Source organism: Ascaphus truei, chromosome 5 (assembly GCF_040206685.1).
Source record: "Ascaphus truei isolate aAscTru1 chromosome 5, aAscTru1.hap1, whole genome shotgun sequence".
NCBI classification, from domain to species: domain Eukaryota; kingdom Metazoa; phylum Chordata; class Amphibia; order Anura; family Ascaphidae; genus Ascaphus; species Ascaphus truei.
The window spans coordinates 120831206-120858131 of NC_134487.1; the positions used below are offsets into that span (position 1 = coordinate 120831206).

Here is a 26926-nt window from a genome sequence, read left to right on the forward strand (position 1 = left end):
GGTAAGTGATCTGGAATGGACTAGAGTACTCTTCCATGCAGTACTTGGGCGTCTACCTACTGTTGGCTAGCCTAGTGCAGATCCTCTCCAGAATTCCTGCTCTCAGTTACCAGTTTATCCCTTCAGGCATCCTACCCCTAGCGCTACCTCAAGGTGACTAGAACAGCTATAGCCCTTCTCCAGACCCACTACTCTCTGACTAGTCCCAGCGCCTACAGCAGCAAGCTGTAGCTCACTGGAGGTTGGCAGTCAACGTGCTGCGCAACAAGGTGCCTGCCTGTCAGACCTCACAGCACTGACAGCCGTGACTCTGACAATGCAGCACTACACTAAGGGCAGCGTCCCTATCTTGGGCCTCCCTCAGCAATTACCCACTAACCTAGTGGGGAGTTGGGGCCTACCTGGGGTGTGGGTACCTATGGGGTGCAGGAGCTGCTCTCGCTCCCCGCACCTTACTTCCCTACAGCTCCCTGACTCCAACTCTGCGTAACCTTCCTTTCCCAGCTCCCACTAATGTAAGTGGCAGGGTCCCTAACCCGAGGGCTGCCCCTGGCAACACTCACCTTACTGGGGAGCTGAGCTATCTCGAGCCCTGGGGGTGCTGGCCTAGTACAGGGAGTCCCTGACTCCTGTACCCTACCTCCTTCCCTGGGCTGCTCCGGTCTCTGACTGATCTAACGTGCTGCAAGCCCGCCAAATGTATCTCTTTTCCCAGGGGTCTCCTAAGCCCTATTGGCTCCCTGGTGTCACATGGGGCTCGCAAAGGCTCTTGGGATATGTAGTCCCAGCTCAGAGCCTTCCCTGGTAGGCTAGGGGTTCGCGGGCTTTTCCCTACCTTCACTGCGCTTGCGCAAGCTTTCCCGGGCTGCCTCGACCTTAGAGACGCGATCGCGGCCTTAGCAACCGCCCGATCGCGTCCCTGGCAACCGGCCGCAGGCAGGAGAAGCCGCGCTGCTCCCTGCTCCAGCCCCCACCCTTGGAAGCAGCCGTCGGGTCTGTCGGCACCCGCGACCGAGCTGCTCAGGGGGAGGGGGGTCTCCAGGAGCCACGGGAGCTCCAGGCTACACTCTCCCCCTGGTGAAACTCCAACGACCTCGCTTGGATGGCAGACATAACCTGGTACACAGTTATACAATGAAAATGCAGGGCATATGTACAACCTATCACTGGTGACTTTAGACATCAGGTTACAATACAGTTCACATACCATACCCGAGGCCAGCTGAGCGTCAGCTGTTTGCTGAGACCATTCGTGGGGTGCCCCTAACTGATCAAGTGGGGGTACCTCACTTTTGCGTCCGTGAGCCTCCCCCAGAAAAATTTCTTGAAGAGCACACCGGAGGGCAACAGTCACTGGTTCCTCGCTACTTCCTCCCCCTGGTGGAAGGAGTAGCACCATGTCTCTGAAGCAGACCTTTACCCGGTCACCCGCGGCATGGATGCGGTAGACCAGGCGGCCAGGACCTTTTCCGCGGTCCACTACTTGGCGAATGGCACGCTCCCTTTTGGGCTTAAGGGAGGCAATTTTTACTAAATCCCTCGCCACACAGTCCTTGTCCCTACGTACTTGCGAGGCTTCCGCTGGGAAGCGAGCAATGGACAATGTCTCTTTCCTCAAAGTCTCTGTTTCACCTGGCAGGGGGTAAAGGGTAGATACCTTACCACTGTGGTGATTCACGGTAGCCAACAGGTCCTCGGGGACACTGTCAGTTCCCACCTCGGCTGTATCGGGACCTGTCCCCGGCACTTCTGGGACAGTCCACTTACTGGCTTGAAACTCGGGAGCGTTGGATCCCGGTCCTGGGACCATTTGAGTCGGAGCGCACGGGCTCACACTCGGTTCAGGAGCCGTAACTCTGACCTTTTTCACGGCCACCTCCATCGGAGCCTGTGGGGGGCAAGGGGGTTCCTTACCACTCTGCTGGCTTGCAATGGTTTTCTCTTCTTGTGGAACACTGTCAGGTATCTGCGGTGCTTCACCTGACACCACGACAGAGCTGACTGTTCTCTTCAACTGAACGGTAGGTGGTAGATACTGGTCCACTCGCATGGCGGAGCAGCTTTCTTCTAGGGGGAACACCTCCCCCTGTGATTCCTCTGTCTCACTGCTGGGGTGGTTCGCCGGTAGGCGCATCGCCACCGATGGTTCGTCCTTTTCCGTAGCTGGCTGGGCCTCAGTTCTTCCCGCTTGGTTGCAACAGGGAACCAGGGCAGCCTTGTCTGTCAGCTCCTCCACCTCCGTGGTTGAGGTAGAGCAAGTAACAGCATCTTCATCTCTGTGTTCTGCCATCTGAGATTCCTGCTTGGGATCTGGGACTGTAGACTGCAGCAGCACAGGCTTTAGAAACTGTGCTCCGCAACAAGCACACTTGGGACCCCAGGTCGGTTTGCCACCTGGGAAGTCACACTGGTCACAAGCACATCTTATGCACCCGTCATCCTCCACCACTGCCACCCGCCATTCTATTGGTAGCCTAAAGGGGTTAAAGTCCATACCACCAGATAGATTCAAATCCTTTTGTAGGCACGGGCACAGAAGAAAGGGTATTTTTCCTCCTTTTGTCCGCCATGCCCCATACAACTGCGGGTGTGTTTCTCTACAATCTGTACTGTCTTTAGTGGGAACAGCGGTTGCTGATCGCTGTTCACTGAGCTTGCTCCCCCTGGTGGACTGTAGCAGCACGGGTTGCAGGGTCGGCGCCCTGCAGCAGACACATAAGCGTCCCCAGGCCAATTTACAACATGGGCAGTCACCCTGGTTACAGAAACATTCCAGGCACCCATCCTCGTTCGCGTCGTCCAACCGCCCCTTTATCAGGCACGTCAAAACATCAAAGTTCATACTACCCAACGGACTCAACGCTTCTGTCATACACGGGCACACCAAAAAGGATACGCACCCGGCTTTAGTCGGCCAGAGTCCATATAACGGTGAGCAATTTTCTTTGCCCCCAGTACTTTCTTTGATGGAGACAGCAGTTAGGGGTGAAGGCTTACAGTACTTGCTCCCCCTGGTGGAATCTGAAGGAGGGGCTCGCTCTATCACTGAGTCACTCACATTGCGGGGGCGGAGCTTAGGGTTTCCCGCCAAACCCGGCCAGTTTGCAACATTTTCCCGCGCGGGCGGGAAATCAGCACGTGACTTCTTCATGGCGAACAAAAATAGCACAATTTAGAAAAAAATATACCGGGCACCCCAGGTCATGATCTCAGCAGCGCCTCCAAATGTAACGGGTATTCCCCCACCCAATCGCAGATTCTACTGTGTGAGTGCAGGAAACATATATTGTTACTCAGGTGTGGTGCATTACCTGTTGGCTCACAGGAGGGCTGAGCTTCCGCCACGGGGAACCTGGGGTAATTATACTAGGGGTGATCACTTACAACATCTTCTTGGTACAGCGCCTCCACCTGCGATGGCTCCCACCAGAGGGGGGAGTGGTTCCTCGCAGGACAATCAATAATACCATACACAGTGCTTTATATAACGAAGGACTTTACTAACGAATAATAATGATAACCTGTGTCTCTCTCACGGTGAGACACTAACAGTGACGTCTCGCAGGACGATTCCCAAACACTAGGTGATCCCACCCAGTGTCCCAAGAACCCCACCCAATGTCCCGTACTCCTACAGAGATAGTCAATGGGTGACTGCGCAGTCACTAAGAACCTATAGGCCTGTTGGTGCACATGTGATGGTATAATACCTGCCGAGCACTCCGGTGCTCGGGTCAGCAACAAACTTCTCAAAGGGTCAGACGTGTGATGAATCCGTCTGATCCAACCGAACTCCTTGCACGTGCGGACCCCGACGTGGGTCCGAACCGCTTCACAGGAACCGCAGCGTCTGCTGTGTCCCTGTCTAATCTAAGTGGTACTAACGTGACAGGAGCCCTAACCTAGGGCCTGTCCCTGTAGTACAGCAACCTGTAGTGGCTTGGGGAACTCCTAGGGCCTGCAGGGGTAATGACCTGTCTCACTCCCCCAACTACCCAAGTCCCTTCGGTAAGTGATCTGGAATGGACTAGAGTACTCTTCCATGCAGTACTTGGGCGTCTACCTACTGTTGGCTAGCCTAGTGCAGATCCTCTCCAGAATTCCTGCTCTCAGTTACCAGTTTATCCCTTCAGGCATCCTACCCCTAGCGCTACCTCAAGGTGACTAGAACAGCTATAGCCCTTCTCCAGACCCACTACTCTCTGACTAGTCCCAGCGCCTACAGCAGCAAGCTGTAGCTCACTGGAGGTTGGCAGTCAACGTGCTGCGCAACAAGGTGCCTGCCTGTCAGACCTCACAGCACTGACAGCCGTGACTCTGACAATGCAGCACTACACTAAGGGCAGCGTCCCTATCTTGGGCCTCCCTCAGCAATTACCCACTAACCTAGTGGGGAGTTGGGGCCTACCTGGGGTGTGGGTACCTATGGGGTGCAGGAGCTGCTCTCGCTCCCCGCACCTTACTTCCCTACAGCTCCCTGACTCCAACTCTGCGTAACCTTCCTTTCCCAGCTCCCACTAATGTAAGTGGCAGGGTCCCTAACCCGAGGGCTGCCCCTGGCAACACTCACCTTACTGGGGAGCTGAGCTATCTCGAGCCCTGGGGGTGCTGGCCTAGTACAGGGAGTCCCTGACTCCTGTACCCTACCTCCTTCCCTGGGCTGCTCCGGTCTCTGACTGATCTAACGTGCTGCAAGCCCGCCAAATGTATCTCTTTTCCCAGGGGTCTCCTAAGCCCTATTGGCTCCCTGGTGTCACATGGGGCTCGCAAAGGCTCTTGGGATATGTAGTCCCAGCTCAGAGCCTTCCCTGGTAGGCTAGGGGTTCGCGGGCTTTTCCCTACCTTCACTGCGCTTGCGCAAGCTTTCCCGGGCTGCCTCGACCTTAGAGACGCGATCGCGGCCTTAGCAACCGCCCGATCGCGTCCCTGGCAACCGGCCGCAGGCAGGAGAAGCCGCGCTGCTCCCTGCTCCAGCCCCCACCCTTGGAAGCAGCCGTCGGGTCTGTCGGCACCCGCGACCGAGCTGCTCAGGGGGAGGGGGGTCTCCAGGAGCCACGGGAGCTCCAGGCTACAGAATATTTTTTAATGTTCTGGGCTAACAGCTGGAAGGCATGCCTGAGGCCCAATCCTGCCGCTAGCACAACGGTATGTCCCGAGTCACCTCTGTCCTGAATGACACCACTGCATGACAATATAGGCTACTACTATGTGTAAAAGAAAATCAATGCAACATCTTACGCTACTTTTAATGCATGTGATTTACTGTATTAAAGCTAGTGAAATTTGAGAATTAAATTTCACATCTGTATTGTACTATTTTTTGTAATTAAACTTATAATATATTTGGACCATTCTGTAAATTCAATGCGCATTATTAAAACTGCATTTAACAAAGGCAGAGCTTGGTACTATAAAAAAACATAATAAGCATAATTGCAGAGAATACTGAAAATGGAATGTCCAACAATTATTGCTTAATAAAATATTACCCAGTTCGGTACATTCAGGTGTATGTGAACATTTCATGGAGCCGTTTTCATGAACTCTGCTGTACTCCACGCGGCATTCACTCGCTATTCTTCCGTGAACGCTGTCGTGAATGCCGCCAATCACACCCGTCACACCTATCTCAATCCAGCAATGTGTCAGCGCCGGCACTAGTAAAAACACTAGTAAACACGCGTTTTAACGCGGGAAAGTTTGAAGAAATCATGCGGTATAGTTAAAGTTAAATACTGTAGTAGATGAGGTTCAAAAAAGACATGTCCATCAACCTATGTTAAATGTAGATGACAGATGCTTACCCTATATTTGTATTTGCAGTATTTTGATCCAGAGGAAGGCTAACAAAAATCTCCAGTGAAACATTATCCAATGATATCTAATAATGGGGAAATGTAATTGCTTCCTGACTCCAAATAATGGTAAGCAGATGTCTCCCTGGATCATCATCCTTCCCATGTTTACTTATTTGGTACAATATATGACTGGATACCTTTAAAAAAATTGTCCAATTTTTTTTTTAAAGATATCTAGTATATTTGCCTTCACAGTCTCCATGGAAAATGAATTCCACATTGTAACTGTCCTTACTGTAAATAACCCTTTCCTTTGTTGCTGGTGAATTTGCCTTTCCTCCAATCTTAAGGAATGATCCTGTGTCATTTGTACAGCACTTCAGATGAATAGTTCTTTGGATAGCTCCTTGTACTGAACCTGAATATATTTGTAAATGGTTATCATATCCCCGCTTAGATGTCTCTTTTCTAATGTAAACAAATCTAATTTAGCTACAGTAGTCTAACCTCATAAATCAGATTTTCCATCCCCTTTATTAGTGCAAGTCATTTTATCTCCCTCTGGTCCCAAAATTAGGTTATATTCCTGTACAATTCTATGCACTACATAAACTGTCAGCGCTATATAAGAAAATATTATAATTAAAATCAGATTTTCCATCCCCTTTATTACTTTGGTAGCTCTTCTCTGCTTTTTTTCTAGTTCCATAATGTCTTTTTTATGGAGTGGTGCCCAAAAATGGTGTGATCTTACTAATGATTTATACAGTATTATAATTATGCTTTCTTCCCTTCCATCCCATATTTAATGCAAGATAAGATTTTATTTGCCTTTGCAACTACAGCCTGACATTGGGCACTATTGATAAACTTCTAAATCCTTCCCCATCAAGGATCGATCTAATTAATTTGTAAGTAGCCTCTTTGGAGACTTTGCTTTATATGCCAACCTCAAGGTCATTAATAAACAAGATAAAAAGCAGCGGTCCCAGTACGGGACCTTGAGGTACTCCACTCTAAACTTTAGACCAACCTGAAAAGGTTACATTTATGACAACTCTCTGTTCTCTATTCTTTAACCAGTTTTAGGTGCAAATGTTTTTACCAAGACTAATTTCCTTTATTTTGTACACAAACATCTTATGTGGCACTGTATCAAAAGCCTTTGCAAAATCTAAGCAGACCACATTAATTGCATTGCCCTGGTCTAAATTCCTACTCACCTGTTCAAATAAACTAATAAGTTTAGTTTGGCATGACCTATCCTTCATAAATCAATGCTGACTGTTACAAATCATTTTGTTATTCATTAGATATTCCTGAATATTATCCCATACTAAACCTTTAAGTAGCTTCCCCAATATTGATGAGACTAATTACAGACTAATGAGTCTATAATTTTCCAGTTGTGATCTACCTCCGTTTTTAGGCACTACATCTGCTTTACGCCAATCTTGTTGTACTGAGCCTGTGGAAAAGTTTTTCTTAAATATTAAATATAATGGTATGGTTATTACTGAATGTATCTCATTAATTACTCTTGGATGCATGTCATTGGTGCTAAGTTCTTTATTTACTTCAATTTTATCAAGCCGCTTTTTTACTTCTTCCTCAATTAACCAATTGTTCATTAATATAGAGGTGGTGGTGTCCTCCTGTTGCAATATTTTCACAATTGACTCCTCCTTGGTAAACACAGAGGCAAATAATTTATTTAATATCTCATTAATCTCCTTATGTACAATCATTTGCCAGTGAAAGCGTCCTATATTCTCTTTCTAATCTTTTTGTTATTAATGTACTTGAACTTTTAGGGTTTATCTTACTCTCTAATGCAATCTTTTATATCATTTTTAATTTATGCTAATCTGATTGGCCTTTTGCAAATTGTGTTACATTCCTTATAATTCTAATATGATGCCTCCATCCCTTCTGACTTTAAGAATATAAATGTGTTCCTCTTCCTCTTCCATTTCCCCCTGTCATGGAAATATCATGAGGTAGTATGTATTTTAATCAATATTGTGCTTCAGGGCTTAATGTTGCTACAGTTTGATATTAAAAATACAATATATTGGGTTTATGCTAGGTCAAGACTTTTCCTGGGTCTGTGCAGATCTACAAAGAAGACTTCATTGGGGGGCTATTATTAAAAGTGGTGTACTGTATGTGTAGTTTAGAAGGCAATAAATGATAACAAGATTCTTGAATGATCACTTGGGTTAATACACAGCTCGCAAGCTGGCCCACTTTTCACGTTCACAAAGGTGACAGCCTAATGTCTATTTTCAAAGGAGAAACAATTATCTGTCTTTGGCACCTCTTACCCATGTAGTGTGTGGTATGATTTGATTTGTCTTATTGCCATAATACTTATTATGCAGAATTGATGACATCACATGATAATCTCATTTCTAATAAAGTCCTTCAACTAAGGGGTGACCCACTCTCTGGGATGCACAAGTAATCATTCAAGAACGTTTAGTTTTCTTTGAGGCTGACAGACTAGTAATTACAATGGCAGATTTGAATAAACTGAGGAATAATCTACAATGAATCAATTCAGATTACATTTTTGCAGGAAGAAATATAGAAGATAAATGGTCAATCTTTAAAACATTGGTAGATAATTACGCAGCAATTTATACACTTGTGTAATATAAAAGAAACAAGTTTAAACCAACGTGGCTAAGTAAATAGGTAGGGGAGGTATCATTATAATATCCTGAAATATTATGTAATTTAATCAATCTGGTGCTTTAGGGGTCAATGTAGCTACAGTTTGATGTTAAAAATACAATATATTGGGTTTATGACAAGTCAAGACTTTTCCTGGGTCTGTGCAGATCTACAAAGAGGACTTAATTGACGGAGCGCGGCTATCACTAAAATTTACATATTTGTATAAGGCAATAAACAATAACCAGGTACAGTTTTTAAAGAACATAGACCGGTGGCAGCTTTAAGAGTCTCAGGTAGATTGTTCTAGTCATGAGGTGCACTGTAAGAAAAGGAGGAGCAACCGGATTCTTTGTTGAACCTTTGGAACATGAACCATCTTCTGGAGTCAGATTTCAGGTGAAAAGTGCTGCGTGTGGTAGGGGTGAGGAGCTTGTTCTGCTAGGCGAGTAGCTTTCCCAGAAAGTATTTGAAGGCAAGACAGCAAAAATTAACTTCGCGCCTAGGCTCAAGTGATAGCCAATCTAGTTCTTTGAGCATTTTGCAGTGATTGCTGCAGTGTATGTCCGGATAATTCAAATCCCCCATTATGAGAACATGAGCTAGTTTGGCGGTCTTCTCCATTTGCAAAAGTATTTTTGCTTCCTCAATCTCACAGATATTTGGTGTTTATAGCATGTCCCTACAAACATTTGCTTTGTACTTTTACCTCCACTGCTAATGTCTATCCCTAAAGTTTCTACATTTTCATCAAATAAACATTTTTCCATTTCTACTCTGTCCTTATCTGCTTACAATATCACCTGTGGTTGATGAAAATTCATTTATTTCCAAAGTAAATACTGTATATCATCTCAAAGACATTGCGATACACCATCGTTTACATTTTCCAGATTCTTATCCACAGATGCCTGGGGCACACCACATGCTGCTAGTGCAGGTGCAGCATACATTGTTTGTTTAAAAAATTAAACGGCATACAGTAAGTCAAAATAATCCATTTTTAATAATAACTTGTTGCTAATTGCACTCAACAGGTGTATATAGTATCTACTTATAATTGTAGAATACACATGGCTTTTGTATCCATAGCAAATTCAGGGATATAGGCAGTTATTGTCCGAGAATGACCAGTAAAACAGTACTTGGGTGCCTTACAGATCATTATTATGATATAAAGTAGCTTTGCAAATAAAACAACATTATATATAGGTCTGGGAAAGTAAATCAGCGACTGTTACAGAATAGGATACACAACCTTTATCACTTGCATAGTCCATAGTTCCAGCATCTCACAGAAAAATGAACTATGATCTCTCGTGTCCCCTCCCAATCAGTAATATATATCTGTTTTGATAGTTTTCTTTGGTCTGTAATTTCAGGAGACATTTTTGCCATATTTACTAAGTGGTGCTAAGCCATAACACACCTTATGACCCATTTTAGTCAATTGGCCAAAAGTGGTATTATGGTCATGCAAGGTCCGCACCACTTAGTAAATATGGCTTATTTCCCATGCTCTCTAGTCCTGCTATTCTTGCATAACACTGTCATTTTAAATTGTCACCGGCAGTTTAAACTCTAAGATCTCCAACACTACAAGTAACCATGTCAAAGGGTATAGCCTTCATCCAAGATTATCTGGTACCAAGACCATTTCACCATTCCTTTAGCACTGGTTGTATGTTATTTTTTTAAACACTTCTCAGGCTTATATAAAAAGGAAACATAAGTGGAAAAGTATTAACTTCTATCAATAAGACTCCATTTAAGTCTATGGGGCCTATTCTAGTAGGTTTAATAACTTTTCTGCCATCTCGAACAATGTGGCCTGTTCCCACCGAACGATTTGTCATTCCTGTTATCACGGTATTCAGAAAGAATCTGAAACCATCTCAAACCGTCAGGTAGGAAAATGCGAATACCGCTCGGCATAGCAGCAATGTGATCTCAACTTCTCTCAAAGTTCTCCCTATGAGATCTTCTCGACGTCTGTAAGAGCTGCATAAAGAACTGAACAGAGAGAGCCTCTCCCTGCACAGCTCTCACAGGTGATCACAGTGTTTTCATGTAAATTTTAATACTAGTGTATGGGAGCAGGGGGTCTCCGGAGCTGAACTGCATTAATTTCAGGTCCGGCGATCCCCCGCTTCACCGAGATACAGGCCCCGGTATGGGGCGCCGGTATCTCCTATGCGTTTAAATGTCCCAGTCACATGACGCGGGAGATTTAAATGCACAGGAGATACTGGCACCCAATAACGGTGCCTGTAACTCAGGAAGCAGGGGGGCCCCCGAGGCTGAAATCAATGCGGTTCAGCTCAGGAGACCCCTGCTCTCGTACACTACTTTTCAAATTGAAATAAAACCATCTTCATTATCTTAGCAGCTAGCCGCTAAAGCAATGAAGGGGTTAAACCTTAGTACACTGTTTATTGTGGGCAGAGGGGGTGGATGAAGGGGGTAGTTGCCCCAGGGTGGGTGAGCCTGCCAGGAAGTTTGTGGGAGGAGTTAACCCCTTCACTACCATAGCGGTGGAAACCGCTATGGTAATGAAGGGGTTAACCACTCCAGCTAGCCACCGAAGAGGCCTAACCACCAACCCTTGGGGCAACTACCCCCTTCACCCAATCCCTCTACCCCCAAGAAACATTAAAAAAAACACAACAACCCTACTACCCACCTCCTCTACCAACAACAAGCCCCCTCCTCACACAGTACAATATTTGGCAACATTACTATTATCCAGATCTGGATAATAGCTCATTTGCCCATTAAAAATAAAACATTATCCAGCTAGCATAAAGTAAATAAAAGTTGCACTTACCCCTGCCAGGATAAAGGCCATCCTCATCACTGTCCTCCGTGTCCATGTCCTCTGTGGGCAGCAGCAGTACAATAAAAAACAAACTAATGATCACTAACCCCTTAATAACCTTAGCGGTTAGTAACCACAATAGTAATTAAGGGATTAACCCCCCTCCCACGCTACTCACTTGGGCGGCCTAACCACCATCCTCAGAGAAACTACCACACCCTCTACCCATTGATTGGCACTGTGGTACATCATGCCCATATAATATGGGCATGATTTGCCACAAAAACAGTCAATGGACAACATTAAAAAAAAACTCAAATAAAAAAACCAATCAGCAAAAAAAACACAATAACAAAAATCAAGAATCAATCAACAAGCATCAAAATAACACAATAACACAAATCAAGAAAAAAAAACACAATAAGAAAAATCAAGCACCAATATTTTTTTGTGGAATCAACCAGAATTACTGGATTGTGTATTATCAAACAGTATAGAAGTAATACCAAATATTCAAGTCATCAAAAATTTAGGATACAGTGATCATAACATGGTCTTATTTGAAATAAATGATCAAAACCTGTATTATATGGGTTCAACCAAAACTATATATTTTAGAATGGCAGATTTTAATAAACTAAGGAATAAATTGGAATTACATATTTGCAAGATTTTTTGGGGAAGATAAATGGGCAGTATTTAAAACATTGTTAGATAAGTACACCATGGGTAATAAATATAAAAGAAACAAGTCTAGATATATGTGGCTAAATAAACAGCTGGGGAAGAAATGGAAAGGAGGAGTCAGGCATTTGGAATCTTAAAGTCAGATGGACAGATGCATCATATCAGAATATATATTTGCACTGCATAGGGCCCTTGCAGTGTGAGATTGGCAGGCAAATTACTGGAGATAATAAGAAGGTGGAGGTATTAAATATATTCTTTGCCTCTGTATTTACCAAAGAGGAGTCAATTGCAAAAATATTGCAACAGGAGGAAGTCGTAACCTCAATATTAACAAACAATTGGTTATCAAAGAAAGAATTGCAAAGGTGGCTTGATAAGATAAATAATGCATTTGGCCCCATGGCATACACCCAAGAGCTCCAAAGGAGTAAAGTTCAATAATAGCCAAACCATTATGTATATGTAACAAGTGTTACAAGACTACACATATAATGAAGAGTATAAACCTTTTCACTTAATGTAACTATGTATTTGATAACCATATATCTGTCATCATAACTCTGTGCCCAGGACATACTTGAAAACGAGAGGTAACTTTCAATGTATTACTTCCTGGTAAAACATTTTATAAATAAATAAAATACATTATATGTAATATTCAAGGACTCCATTTCCATAGGCTCAGTACCACAAGATTGGCATAAAGCAGACATCAATACTGAGGATACTACAGTACTTGAAGGTTTAGTACGGGATAATATTCGGGAATTCCCAATGGATAACAAAATTATTATTCATCATGGATTTATGAAGACTAGGTCTTGCAAAACTAACCTTATTAGTTTCTTTTAGGACATAAGTAGTGATTTATACCAGAGTAATGCAGTTGATGTGGTCTACATAGATTGTTCTTTTGAAACCATGCCCCACAAAAGGTTTGTACACAAAATAAAGGAAATTGGTATGAGTAAAAATATTTGCACGTGGATTGAAAGCTGGTTGAAGACTTTTGCCATAAGCAAACACAGCTGGGCTAAAGCTGTAAGTGCACTACCTGAAGGTTCAATACTGGGCAAATGCTTTTTAACTTGTTTATGAATGACCTTGAGGTTGGCATAGAGAGCAAAGCTTCCATCAGAGCAGGATGTAATTTCTCTTCAGAAGGACCTTGATAGACTGGAAAGTTGGGCAGGTAAATGGCAGATGAGGTATAATACAGATAAATGCAAGCTAAGGTTATGTATTTGGGAAACAAGAATAAACAGGCGATTTCCAATTGAAATGGGTCAAAATGAAGTAAATCCTTGATGGAGAAGGACTTAGGTGTGTTTGTAGACAGCAGACTTAGCCCAATGAAATGCAGTACAGCACTGTAACTACAATGGCAAATAAGAACTTATCTTGTACAAAAACGAGGTACGAATGGAAGGGAAATACCATCATTTTGCGACTGTATTAATCAATAGTAAGGCCACACCTCGAATGTGGAGTACAGTTTTAGGCACCACACCATAAAAATTACATTATGGAACAAAACAAAATTACAGTAAAGAGCTACCAAATTAATAAATGTGGTGGTAATCTGAATTATGAGGAGAGGCTAGCTAAATTAGATTGGTTTACATTAGAAAATAAGCATCTAATAGGGGACATGAATATTTACAAATATATTTAGGGTCAATATAAGGACCCTTTCAAAGGAACTATTTATCACAAAGACAATACAAAGGACACAGGGACATATGTCTTTTTTCAACCTACCTACTATGTAACTATAAAGAATTGAAATGCATGTCTAACAATTCAATTTCTATGTTTTAGGAATCCATGGTGTCACAGCAGCTGTATATAAACTGCTGACATACTTGGTACAATAGAGTTAGTTTATGAAGAAATGAAGACCCCTTTTTGGGAGCCATTCCTTGTATCATGGGCTAATCGTAAGTTGTAATGGGGTGTCTTCTCATGTAAACAAAGAATAGAGATGGGCTATGTTCGAGTTCAAGCCAAAATTGCAATAACTGCCTACTTTTCTCAACTAATCAACACGCACAAGTCTATCCCACGCCAACTCTTCTCTGTCTTTGCCTCCCTACTCAGACCCTCAGCTGCCTCTCCTTCTTCCTCCATCTCACCGCAGGACTTTGCTAACTATTTTAAGGAAAAGGTGGAATCCATACGTCAGAACACCCCTTCTATTCCTCCTCCCATCCTACACCGCTTCCTAACTCTCCTCCTGCCTTTCTTGACTCTTTTTCCGCTGTCTCAGAGGAGGATGTGTCACTGCTGAGCTCCTCTTCTCCCTCACCACTTGCCCTCTTGACCCCATTCCCTCCCATCTCCTAAAACCTCTTGCTCCTACTATAATCCCTACGCTCACACACATTTTTAACTCCTCCCTCTACTCTGGTACCTTTCCCTCCTCCTTCAAACATTCAACAGTTATACCATTACTCAAAAACAGTAAGCTTGACCCTACCTGTCTTTGTAACTATCGACATGTCTCCCTCCTGCCTTTTGCCTCTAAACTCCTTGAACGTCTTGTATTCTCTCGCTTGCTCCACTTTCTCAACACCTATTCTCTCCTAGACCCTCTACAATCTGGCTTCCGCTCTGCTTACTCAACTGAAACAGCCCTTATTAAATAACTAATGACCTCCATGCTGCCAAAGACAGAGGTCATTGCATTCTGCTCATATTACTCAACCTCTCTGCAGCGTTTGACACGGTGGACCACACTCTTCTCCTTCCCATTCTCCATACTCTTGGTATTCGGAACAAAGCTCTATCCTGGATCTCCTCTTACCTCTCTCATCGTACTTTCAGTGTTTCTTCTGCTAACCCCTCCTCCTCCTCTATCAATCTCTCTGTGGGGGTACCCCATGGCTCTGTCCTGGAACCTCTTCTCTTTTCTCTGTACACACTTTCTCTAGGTGACCTAATCACATCCTTGTGTTTAAATATCAACTCTATGCTAACAACACACAAATTTACTTTTCCACCCTTGACCTTACACCTGCTGTACAGACTAAAGTTTCTGAATGTCTCTCTGCAATATCATCCTGGATGGCTCTACGCCGACTTAAACTTAACATGACAAAACAGAGCTCCTTATACTTCCTCCCAAACCTGGCCCTACTACCTCCTTCCACATTACTGTTGGAAGTACTATCATTCACCCAGTAGCCCAAGTACACTGACTTGGGGTCACACTCAACTCCTCTCTCACATTCTCCTCTCACATTCAAAACGTATCTAAAACCTGTCGCTTTTTCTTCAACAATATTACAAAGATACACCCTTTCCTCTGTAGCTCGACTGCTAAAACTCTGACACATGCCCTCATTCTCTCCCTTCTCGATTACTGTAATCTCCTGCTGTCCGGCCTTGCTGCCTATCACCTGTCTCCCCTACAATCTATCCTAAACACTGCTGCCAGAATCAATCTACTCTTTCCTAAATCTGTCTCAGCGTATCTCCTGCTGAAATCACTCTCCTGGCTTTCTACTGTATCAAATCCCGTTTCTCGCACTCAATTCTCCTCCTCACTTTTACCACTTTTAAAGCTTTACATTCTTCTGCCCCTCCTTACATCTCAGTCCTAATTTCTCACTATGCACCATCCCGAATCTTGCGTTCTGCTCAAGGATGTCTTCTCTCTACCCCCTTTGTATCTACAGCCCTCTACCACCTTAAACCTTTCTCACAGACTGCCCCACACCTCTGGAATGCCCTTCCCCTCAATACCCAACAAGCACCCTCTCTGTCCACCTTTAAGACCCACCTTAAGACACACTTGCTTAAAGAAGCATATGAGTAGCACTGTGGCTAATACTATACACATGTGCACTTACCAGAACGCCCTCCTACTTTCTCTGTACGTTCTTCCTACCTACCAATTAGATTGTAAGCTTTTCGGAGCAGGGCCTCCTCTTCCGAAATGTTACTTTTATGTCTGAAGCACTTATTCCCATGATCTGTTATTTGTATTATTTGTTATTTTTATGATTGTCATGTGTATTACCACTGTGAAGTGCTATGTACATTAATGGTGCTATATAAATATAGACATACAATACAATACAAAGTGCGAATCTTAGCGAATGCGTCTGAGTTCGGAGAAACCAGTAGACATATTAGTAGACATATTTGTTTGTTTGTGCCAACATTCATTTTTTGTACAAACTTTTAGAAATAAAAATTCACATTAACGGTTAAAAACAATATTTTTTTTTCCAGTGAAAGTATGCAAAATGTACTGTAGGCTTCAGGCAGATTTTCATGCTTTCGTGCAGATTTGTAAGTAAAAAAACACACAAACAAACGTATGCACCACATTTGCATCACATTTTGCTACTTGTCTTGTGATATTGGCTTAGTGCAGGCTACTGAACATACAGTAGATTTTTACAGGTAATTTATGATAATCAATTGTGCATTGACCTACCAATTATAACTGGTTTTGCACACAGGAGAAAGTAAATAGAAGGCCTTGAGTAGGACAGCCACCAGTGAGATGAACATTTTTGTACAGTACAGTACATGCATAGCAAAAGCAATTTCATAATTATAATTAAGTTCAAAGTAATAGTTAAATCCTCTCATACACTTCAAGCTGCATATGTTAATTTACTAGGCGTATCATTGAGTCTATATTCATAATCTGTGAAAAAAAATCAATAAAATCTTACTCTTGAGTATCGTTTTAGAGATGTATCAAAGCCGCGGTTGAAATGGCAGTCAACAACAGGCTGAAATATGCTCTTCATAGTTTCATCATTAAAAGCATCTATTGAAAGAACATTGAAATGCCGCAGAAGGCGAGGAGTAACTGCATGTCTTCCACCAGCAGGGGGCGCCATGGCTAGAACAATAGATGTGTCCTTGATTTGTATCATACCAGTGTCTTTCCTGCACAAAATAAACACACAAAGAGAAAATTGTTGTTTTAAAGATCACCATAGCACAATTTTCATTGCAAATAGCTAATATAAAGATAAATGTAATATTCATATTACAAGCTAAGCCTCATAAGGAATACGTATGGGATATATACACACACACACATACACACACACACACACACGTGTATATATATATACGTGTGTGTGTGTGTGTGTGTGTGTGTGTGTGTGTGTGTGTGTGTGTGTGTGTGTATGTGTGTGTATATATACCCCATATGTATTCCTTATATATATATATATATATGTATACTGTAAATATATATATATACACCGATAAAATATATATATGTAGCCCCGGTCCCCGGCGGCTCCTAGAGATCCCCCTCCTTTGTGGCAGCGCGGTCGCGGGTGCCGGCGGAGCCAGCGACGGACCCGCCGGCTGCTTCCAAAGGTGGGGGCCGGAGCAGGGAGTGTTGTGAGCCTTAGGAGGCTCTGCGGCGTACCCGGCTAGCGGGGGCCACCATTGTGGTTGCGCGCGCATGCGCGGATCAGGCTAGGGAGTTGCGGCGGCCCTTAGGGAGTTGCGCATGCGCTGTAGAATAGCGCACGTGGCCCCAATATAGAAATAGCCTCCACGGGACTACAATTCCCAGGAGGCTAAGGGGGAAAGGCACCAGGTGCCCCCGAGTAGCCAAAAGGGCTGGAGGATTGCCCTGCAGGGAGAATAGATACATTAGGTGGGGTTTTGAGGTGAGGAGCAGTCGGCGCCAGGAGAAGCTACAGGAAGGAGGTAGGGTGCAGGAGTCAGTGACTCCTTGCACTAGACCAGCAGCCCCCAAGGCCCCAGTTAGCCCTGAGCCACCCAGTAGTGTGAGTTGTGTCAGGGACAGGCCCCAGGTTAGGGACCCTGCCCCTTACTATCCAGAGCCAGTTAGGGACCCAGCAGACGCTGTGCGTCCATCCAGAGGTTTGGGCTCAGACCTTCGTTGTCGCTGCAGCAGCCATCCGGGTGGGATCGCCCCGGACGGTAGTTCCTGTATTCAGCCGTCATCAGGATCCTTTGTGAAGTTCCTTGGCAGGCCCGAGCACTGGAGTGCTCGGCAGGTAACCAACAAGTGCACCAACTATACCACCTATTCATACAGGACATAGTGGCTGCGCAGTCACACATACATATCTCACTTGAGGGTGGGGGACATATTGTGTGGGGTTACTGGACACGGGTGGGATCACCCGGTGGAGGTGGAGGTAGCGTCCTGCGAGACGCAGTAGTTAGTGTCTCCTCTAGGGAGGGACACCTGTTGATATATTGCATATGCTGTACAGTAAAGTCATTGGTTGTTTTACATACTATGGGGCCTATGCAGAGAGCAGCGCTATTTCAAAACTCGCCATTTTTTGGAGAAAATCGCGCAGAAAACAGCAGAAAATGGCGAGTTACGAAAAACGCGCCAATTTTTTTTTTCTATTTCTAAAACTCGCCTCGCGGCTGGCGAGAACCTCCATCTCGCCAGTTTTAAAAATATCCTTATGCAGAGAGGCGCGAACGGCATCTAGCGGCTGTTCGCGTCAATAAAATGGCGCGATTGTCTCCTTTTTGCCTCGCCAGAAAAAGTTGGCAAGAAGCTGCCGCTCGCGGCCATAGCAAAGGGAAAAAAAAGGCGCGAATTTTTTTTAACACATTTCTGCAGCGCGCATCTCGCCAATTTAAACTCGCCACACGCATTCATGTTAAACATAGCAGAATTCGCACATTTCTGCATATGGAGAATAAAACTCTCCAAAAAAGCTACTTTTTATTAAACTCGCCAATTTTAAAATTCGCTGCTCTCTGCATAGGCCCCTATGTGTGGAGTGATATATATATATATATATTGTCCTGCGAGGAACCACTCGCCCTCTGGTGGGAGCCATCGCAGGTGGAGGCGCTGCACCAAGTACGAGGTTACTCATATTGTTATACGTGCCCCAGACTCTCTGTGGCGGAGGCTTAGGCCTCCTGTGAGCCTAACAGGTAAAGCACCACACTGGGTAATGCATATAGATCCCCTCCCATACACCCTATCTGCGATTGGGGGGGGGGGGGGGAATATGGGCTACACATATATATAAATATATATATATATGTATATATCAGTATATATACCGATATATTTATATGTATATATCGGTATATATACCGGTGTGTGTGTGTGTTTGTGAGAGTATATATATATATATTATGTCAAGCTTTCAGGTCTTCAAAGGATGAAAAGGGGATTATATCTCACATGCTGTCAAATAGAGTAGATGGATTTGCCACCAACTGTGTGCAGAGTAGGTTATATTTTAAATGAAATGCAGCTTCCTTTAAAACACTCTAGAAAAAGTAATGCCCTTGATGGACATTCTCTGCAATAGCGAACAGAAACAAACAAAGAAAGTTTTCTTTGACAAAAGCTACTTCCAACATCTTCTCGGAGTGAAACGGAACCTTCTGAGATTAACAGATAAAAAAAATAGCATGAATTTTAATGACATAAGCATCTTATATACTGACTGTTATACTTTTTATTTTTCCACCGCACAGTAAGGGGTCCTGCAAGGCTGAGCAGTCACCTACAATTGTGACATATAAAATATATGTGCATTATTTAACTAGAGTAGGCATTTTTTGAAGCATTTTGAAATGGGGAATCGACACTTCCGTTGCATAGCAGCATCATATGTTTTAGTAAAGTGAAGGCAACAAGCACAATTTTGTCAGTGTTCAACATTGATGTTCTGAGTTTAAGATAAGGTTTTTGTTCCCTTGAACATCATAAGTTCAATATATGGATATAAACTAGCATATATGCCAGATAAAGCCTATATATAATTATCCTATATTTTTCCTTTCTGTTGTGCAGTTCCTCTATTTTATATCTCATGATATACAGTTCATAATCATGAGATGTACATTTTTGAACCTTTACACATATAAATATATATTTAAATAGAAAAGGAGTATTGATTTATTACCAGACAACTATGAGCAACTGAGGCACTTGTACAGCATAGTTGAATTATATCACGTTCCTGTACTTGACCACCTAAATATAGATGATAACTAAACTGTGTTGTTCCTTGAGAGACATTTAAGTGTTTAAATATTGCATTTTTTTCAGCATCAAGATTGAAGATTGTTTAAAAAAACAAACATATTGATGCTTTAGGCTAAATAAAGTGTGCTGTTTAGCGCTAAATGGTTCAGCAATGCAAAATAGCAACAAAAAACAAATTTTCTATAGCAATGAGGTCTGTTCCTAAAATATATTTCTAAAAGGGAAGGTTCATTCTCCCCCGCAGCTGAAATATACGGGCCTATTCTAGTACTGTACCTGCGGTGTTGCACATGTCACATTGTGCGATGTGACAAAGCAAAAAGCAAGAATGTATTTGTGACCTCGCCGTATTCAATAAAATTGTTTGCTTCTAAAATATCGCGCCTATTGAAATCACACATTACGAGCGAATAAACATACAGGCGGTCCTCGTTTTATGACGTTTTGTTTTACGACGAACGGCTTATCCGACGCTAGTCAATGCATCCCTATGGCCCGTTTTACGACGCCCGAACGGCTTATCCGACGCTCTTACGACGCTTTAAAAATTGCTACAAATGTCCAAACAGAAGGCTGCAGGCTAGGGAAATCATTCTGAACAGTCTGTGTGAAGGTTTGGTGGTGTATTTTAGGCCCTAAACCATGGCTGATCAAAGCAAAAAGCAAAGTGCTCTTACTCCAAAAAAGAATAGAAAATCTATGACTTTGGAGACCAAACAAAACATAATAAAGCGCTCTGAGAAAGGAGAGACGAACACAGAAATTAGACGTGCCTTGGATATATCTCGCACAACTATTGTGACAATAATCAAAGACAAGGCAAGAATCTTGGAACAGATCAAGGGCTCAGCACCTATGCAAGGTACAACAATAAGGCAACGTGTTGGGCATATTGCTGAGGTAGAAAAACTCCTCATCATATGGCTGGAAGATCAATCCCAGCGTCATGTGCCTATTAGTTTAGCCTTAATTCAGGCCAAGGCTTTGAGTCTGTATGAGGACATTAAGCAACAGCATGGAGAAGGGACCACTGAGGAAACTTTCACTGCAAGTAAGGGCTGGTTTATGCGGTTTAAAGAAAGGGCAAACTTGCATAACATTAAAGTGACCGGTGAAGTTGCTAGTGCTGATGAGGAGGCAGCTAAAACCTTCCCTGTTACATTGGCCAAAATTATAGAGGACGGTGGCTATTGCGCACGTCAAGTGTTCAATGTTGATGAGACTGGGCTCTACTGGAAGAAAATGCCCAGTAGAAGCTACATTGCAAAAGAGGAAAAATCAATGCCTGGGTTTAAAGTTGCAAAGGACAGGTTGACTCTTCTGCTTGGATCAAATGCTGCAGGTGATTGCAAGCTAAAACCTTTAATAGGAGGGTGTTCTGGTAAGTGCGCCTGCAAGGGGTCAAGGTCAGTGCATCAGAGATGTATAGTGTAGCTTAATCTCACAAATTTAGAAAATTCGCTGGTATTTTAGTAACTCCATGTTTGCAATAATGTACATAATTAGGTAAATAGTACAGGGATAAGTTATAAAGGGGCATGAACAAGGTAATTAAACAAATTGAATTAGGGAGTCCCTGCCCAACAGAGCTAAAACAGCTAATATTGCCAGCCTTGAGGTGATGAGACCAAATTTGCAAGTATTTCCGTCCAGTATAGCATTGTGGACATAACAGAGGCACTAGAATACTAGAATACTAGAATACAAGCACATTTTCAAAATGTGTGAGATTGAGACATTTTGGCCAAATTGCACAGATTTGCACAGCCAGGATGAAATTGCTTAAATTTTTGTGCACGGTTTGGACATGCGAGAATGGCTTTAAGAATACTGCAACCTGCATATTTGAGGGGAAAGGGCTCATTCCACACAGATAAGCACTTCTCACACCTAGGGGAATAGCCCCATAGAGTGAGGATTGTTGTATTTTCCCAATAAATATAAAATTCCCTTCTATGTCTATTATTACATTGTTACACCATAAAATATTTTAAAAAGAAATATACAGTATGAACAAAACTCAAGTAATTTCAATGATATTAGGATACATAATATACAATAAAAATGAATCTCTCCTGCTTCCAGCGTTCCTTGCAGGTCTCTTCCTATGTTTCAGTCCATTAGAAATGACAACACAAAAGAGGCTAGGGAAGGATTTTATTGAAGAAAAGCTGATTTTGACATTTACTGAGAGTAATGTACCTTGAAAGTCTTGTTGGTATTCTAACAAAGTCCTTTTCCATTTCCGCTCACATTTAATGTGTAGAATGCTTGCACTGTGTCTGTTACGGAATGATTTAAACAGAAAGGAAAGGGACAATGGTAAAGAAAGCTGATCTTATCCATGAACAGTGAAGAACAGACCAGTATAGAAAAGAAGATTTGTTTATGTAAAACTAAGTTTTATAAAATGTCTCTAATAACATAAGAAAAAAAGAACAACTGCTACTTTTATTTCATTGTTTAAGATGTGCTTTACTGCCTTTAAATATTGGCCAAAAAGTCTAATCCTAAAAAACAACAAAAGCACAGTGTTGTCAAACAATAATGACAAACGTGATGGAATATACAATACATACTGGCTCTTGGAGCCTTTTCGAAGTTGGCAAATCAGGCGAAATGTGCAGGTTTTTTTTGCTAAGGATAAAAAGCGCTAACAGCAAGCTACTGTACGCAAAACAAATTTGCCAAGCATTAAAAGTCAATGTGCCATGTCATGTAGTCCTATATACAGTATACTCCGTTATAATGGCCTTTCAAAACTGTGGCAAAAAAGGGAAAGAACGCTACAGGGATTCACACTAATTCTATAAACTCCGTAAAGTGCAGCCATTCTTGCCCAGATTAACATCTCGCCAAAATTAAAAAAAGGCCTTCTTGCATCCAAACTTTGTAATTACAGATTTTTTTAAAGTGATTTCATTGCAAATCTGTGCAATATGCCAAAAACGTGTCAAACAAACATTTTTGTGACCCACTGGTATTCAATAAACTTTATGTCCAAAATCGGTTGGAAATATTAGCAACATTTATTTTGCAACTCAAGGCTTGTGTGATACAGTAGATTGGGTGCGTGTTAGCTCTGTTGGGCAGGGATTTCCTACAGTACAGGAAAAAGGTAGGTGTTCCCAGCACTCAATAAAAATAGGAAATAATATTGCAACACTATATCGCATTCACCTCCCTCCCCCATGTGCCAGTTAGGCTTACATGTATTGGTATAATATTTTTCCTATATATATCTATTCATGCTGTATCTGTCTATGTACAGTATATACATTCTCATATTGATTCATTTTCAATACAATTCCACTTTTTGGATACAACATGGTGTTGCAATATTATTTCCTATTTTTATTGTGCTGGGAACATCTACCTTTTTCCTGTATTAGTGCTGGGAAGGCTCAGGGTCCCTCCCTATGTTCCCCTGCACCTTACATACTTTATTTTCCATTTTCTCTTTACATCTGGAGTGCTGTCTATAACGCCATACTTTTTGAATGATTTCCTACAGTAGTTCCATTCACCTATGTTTGAATCTAACTTTCGAAAAGAGAGAGAGAGAAAAGTAGACTACTCATTGACTTACTGTATATTCCTCCCAAAACACTTCTCTATACAAAACTTGGAGAGATACCTGTGAACACACTTAAGATGCTAATGTGAATATACTCTGTATATTCAAATGAGCTAACTGGCATATGTCTATGTGTTGTATAGAGGAGTGCTTTAGGATGTATACTGTATAAGTCAATGGGTACTATACAAAACTGGTGTCTCTCTGTCTTGCTTTCTCTGCGCCTGAGGCATAGGGAGAGATAGTGACTTGCCCAAGGAAATAAGAAGCAGAGATTTGAACTAGACTCCCCCATTTCAAAGGTTGACCTTGCATATTTCGGCTACTAAGAGTTGAATATAGAAAACTATAATAAAATGCTGCTGATATACCTCTAGTGAATAGATCGATATAACACCAATCAGTTTAAATATTGAATCTTAGTAAATATCCCCCTAAGTCTCCTCAGATCTGTGATAAAGAAGGTGTTTTGCCATGGTCCTGCGATCCCAGAGCCACAGGCTTCCCATTAGGAGACAGCAGGACCTTGGCTGAATGCAGTCGTTCAGCCATTTTTAGAACACATTTGCACAAGGTTATATGTAGATCTGTATACTCAATAGCTCTGCAGCTTCCATTTGAGATGAAATGGCAAATAATTATTTATTTGGGCATTTTCACAAAATAAAATATAATTATGTCTGTGGTACTGTAGTTCACTAGAGTCACTACTTACAGTATAATGAAAACAGTGGTGAGGGGACACCAGAAGATGCTTGAAACACAGCTTGTACATTTATGCTCAAGAGCTCCATTTGTTACAGCATGTTAGATTTCATCTACAAATATGAACTGTTGATTTTATAACAAGGCTGAAAAACATTGCATTACAAACAATGCATCTCTGTGGAACTGGAAAAATAATATCTTGAGTCAATAAGTGACAAATGAGTATGCAGCTAAACACAGTTGACAGAACAAAGGGTTAGGCACTTTTGAATGTGAATTCCTAGTTTGATAAATGTTATTAGAATACAGAAAACATGGACAGTGCATGTCACATTTCCCTTTAAAAACAAATGCTTATTTAAAACTTAGCTTTTACAAAGCAGAATGCTCTTTTGATGTGTCTTAGAACTAGAGCCCAAAGATCATTGGAATGGGGCATGTTATCAAATTCTGCTTTTTAATTAAAGGCACTGATATTTTTGCTTCAGGTAGTTTGCTGGTACTGTGGCATATTTAAGTCAGTATCCCACTGTCAGACAGATAAAGGCCTACTCAAGGACACCAATTACTGCATGCTATATATGTGTCGCATTATAGAGGATATATTAAAAAACAGTTTTTCCTTCCTCAGGTAATTGCTTACTGAAAGTAATTTGGATGAATAAACCTAATTAGTGAACTTTTGTTGCCTATGTAACCATGCTGTAAAATGGTTGCAGTCATCTCTCCTGCTGACAGTAAGGCCTGGTAAGTTATGGGCATGCCAGCAGTAATTATGGAGGTTTGCCCTCACACCCTGGTGAGGTGCCCTATGTATGGATGGGAGTGGTCACAGGCTCTGACTCCCTGGTTCGTGATGTCAGAGTTGTGTCAGCCCCCAGAGGATACATAAGGCACAGCACTGAGCAAAAGTTAGTTCTGTTCTGTCTAGTCTAGAAGTTACCAGAGGAAGATCAGAGTTAGGGTATTATAAGGACTATGAGACTGTGACCAGGGACCTGGCACAGGTGCAGTATCCCTTCTGGGATAGGGAATCCCTACATTAGGAGGACACACCTTTCAGAAGGGAAGTACGGTGAACAATGGAGGGCTGAATACACCCCATTGTGGAGGGCAGCTGGCCCACCGTACAAATAAAGATGTCCTTGATTAACAACACTCTCGTGTGCAAGTGTGGAGTTATTGCACGGAGAGGGGCACCACAGAGGATTTCCTCGCCAGGACCATCCCCGAGTGACCGAAGGGACCCTGATGAGGTGGAGGCGCTGCACTGGATCTAGGTAGGACTCGAGCACACTACCTCAGCTGCCTGTCTGGGTTGGCAAATCCCCATACACCATCATGCAGGAGACTCAGGAGTCCTGTAGCCAACAGGTGCACCACCAGACACTACACCGTAATGGGGACTGGTTAGACCACAGGGGCCAATATGAGATAGGGGGGGTCAGACCGGTTCAGAAAACCCGTTACACCTATAACACAATTTGTATGTAATATTGTCTCTTGACTTAGACATACTAGGGTTATTATACGAAGAAATAACATTGCAGTCAAAACACTGATTTGAGACCTCGTAAGCTTTATGCACGACATAACGTTTCGTTGCCATTAGCTCCCTTCGTCAGGTGTTAAATGTACAGTGAAAAGAAGTTACCTTATCTCACAGACACCACACAAGTTGCATCCAACTCAACAATCCCTCAACCGTAAATGATGCAGGGTACATTTGTTTACTTTTACATAGAACAAATGATAAGGAATATGTACTACATTAAATATCACTATTTAAGAATTTTCCAAATTAACATTGCCCTTTGTACTGTCCTTGGGTGAAAAGTTATATTGAAAGTTCCTTGTATTGACCCCAAATATATTTGTAAATCGTTATCATATGCCCTCTTAGACGCCTCTTTTGTAATGTAAAGCAAATGTGATATTGCTAGCCTTTCCTCATAAGTCAGTCCTTCCATGCCCTTTATAAATTTGGTGGCTCTTCTCTGCCCTTTTTCCACTTTCACAATATCTTTTTTTATGGGGTGATGTTAAAAACTATACTCTGTATTCACAGTGTGCTCTTACTAATGATTTATACAGTGTCAACATTATGCTGTCTTCCCTTCCATCCACACTCCATTTTATGCACAAAAATATTCAGAGAAAGCTGGGGGTGACAGAAGCTCAGGATGGAAGATTGATGGAAAAAGGTGTTTAATCAGAGCAGAATCAAAAGAATCCAGGGTCATTTACAGCAGCCAGCAGTATAGCTTAAGGGTTAGGCAGATGCAAAGTCCAGAGTAAGCTGAGATCATACACTGGCGACACACTTTATTCGAGCTCGGCTAGTCCCACGAATTCGGGTATACTCGGGTGTATTGAGGTTTGTGACTGTTTTCTGCCCGAGTGCATCGCGTTATTTTCCAGGCAGGGATTGAAGCATTTTATTCCCGCTGGCTGCAATACTGCACAGTATATATATATATACTGCATTACAATTCATGAATTTATGCCATCTGGTAGACACGCGAAGCATTGCAGCCTATTAAATCCTAATCATTATCATTTAACAGATCAGCCGCCCGTCAGCCAGGCATGAACCATGGCTGGGAAGGCAAACGCAACGGGGCTTGTCAGAGGTGAGGAGCGAATAAAGAGTGTCGCAGCAGTACACA

General features: G+C 42.6%; 1 protein-coding gene across 1 annotated transcript in view; it reads right to left on the reverse strand.

Moving 5' to 3' along the window:
- The window catches only part of LOC142495286 (dynein axonemal heavy chain 3-like), a 1152169-nt gene that overhangs the window by 369166 nt on the left and 756077 nt on the right, over positions 1-26926 (reverse strand). Inside the window, exon 43 of the mRNA XM_075600542.1 lies at positions 16677-16896. Within this exon, the coding sequence (XP_075456657.1) occupies positions 16677-16896 (220 nt within the window). The remainder of the gene's footprint in view (positions 1-16676; positions 16897-26926) is intronic.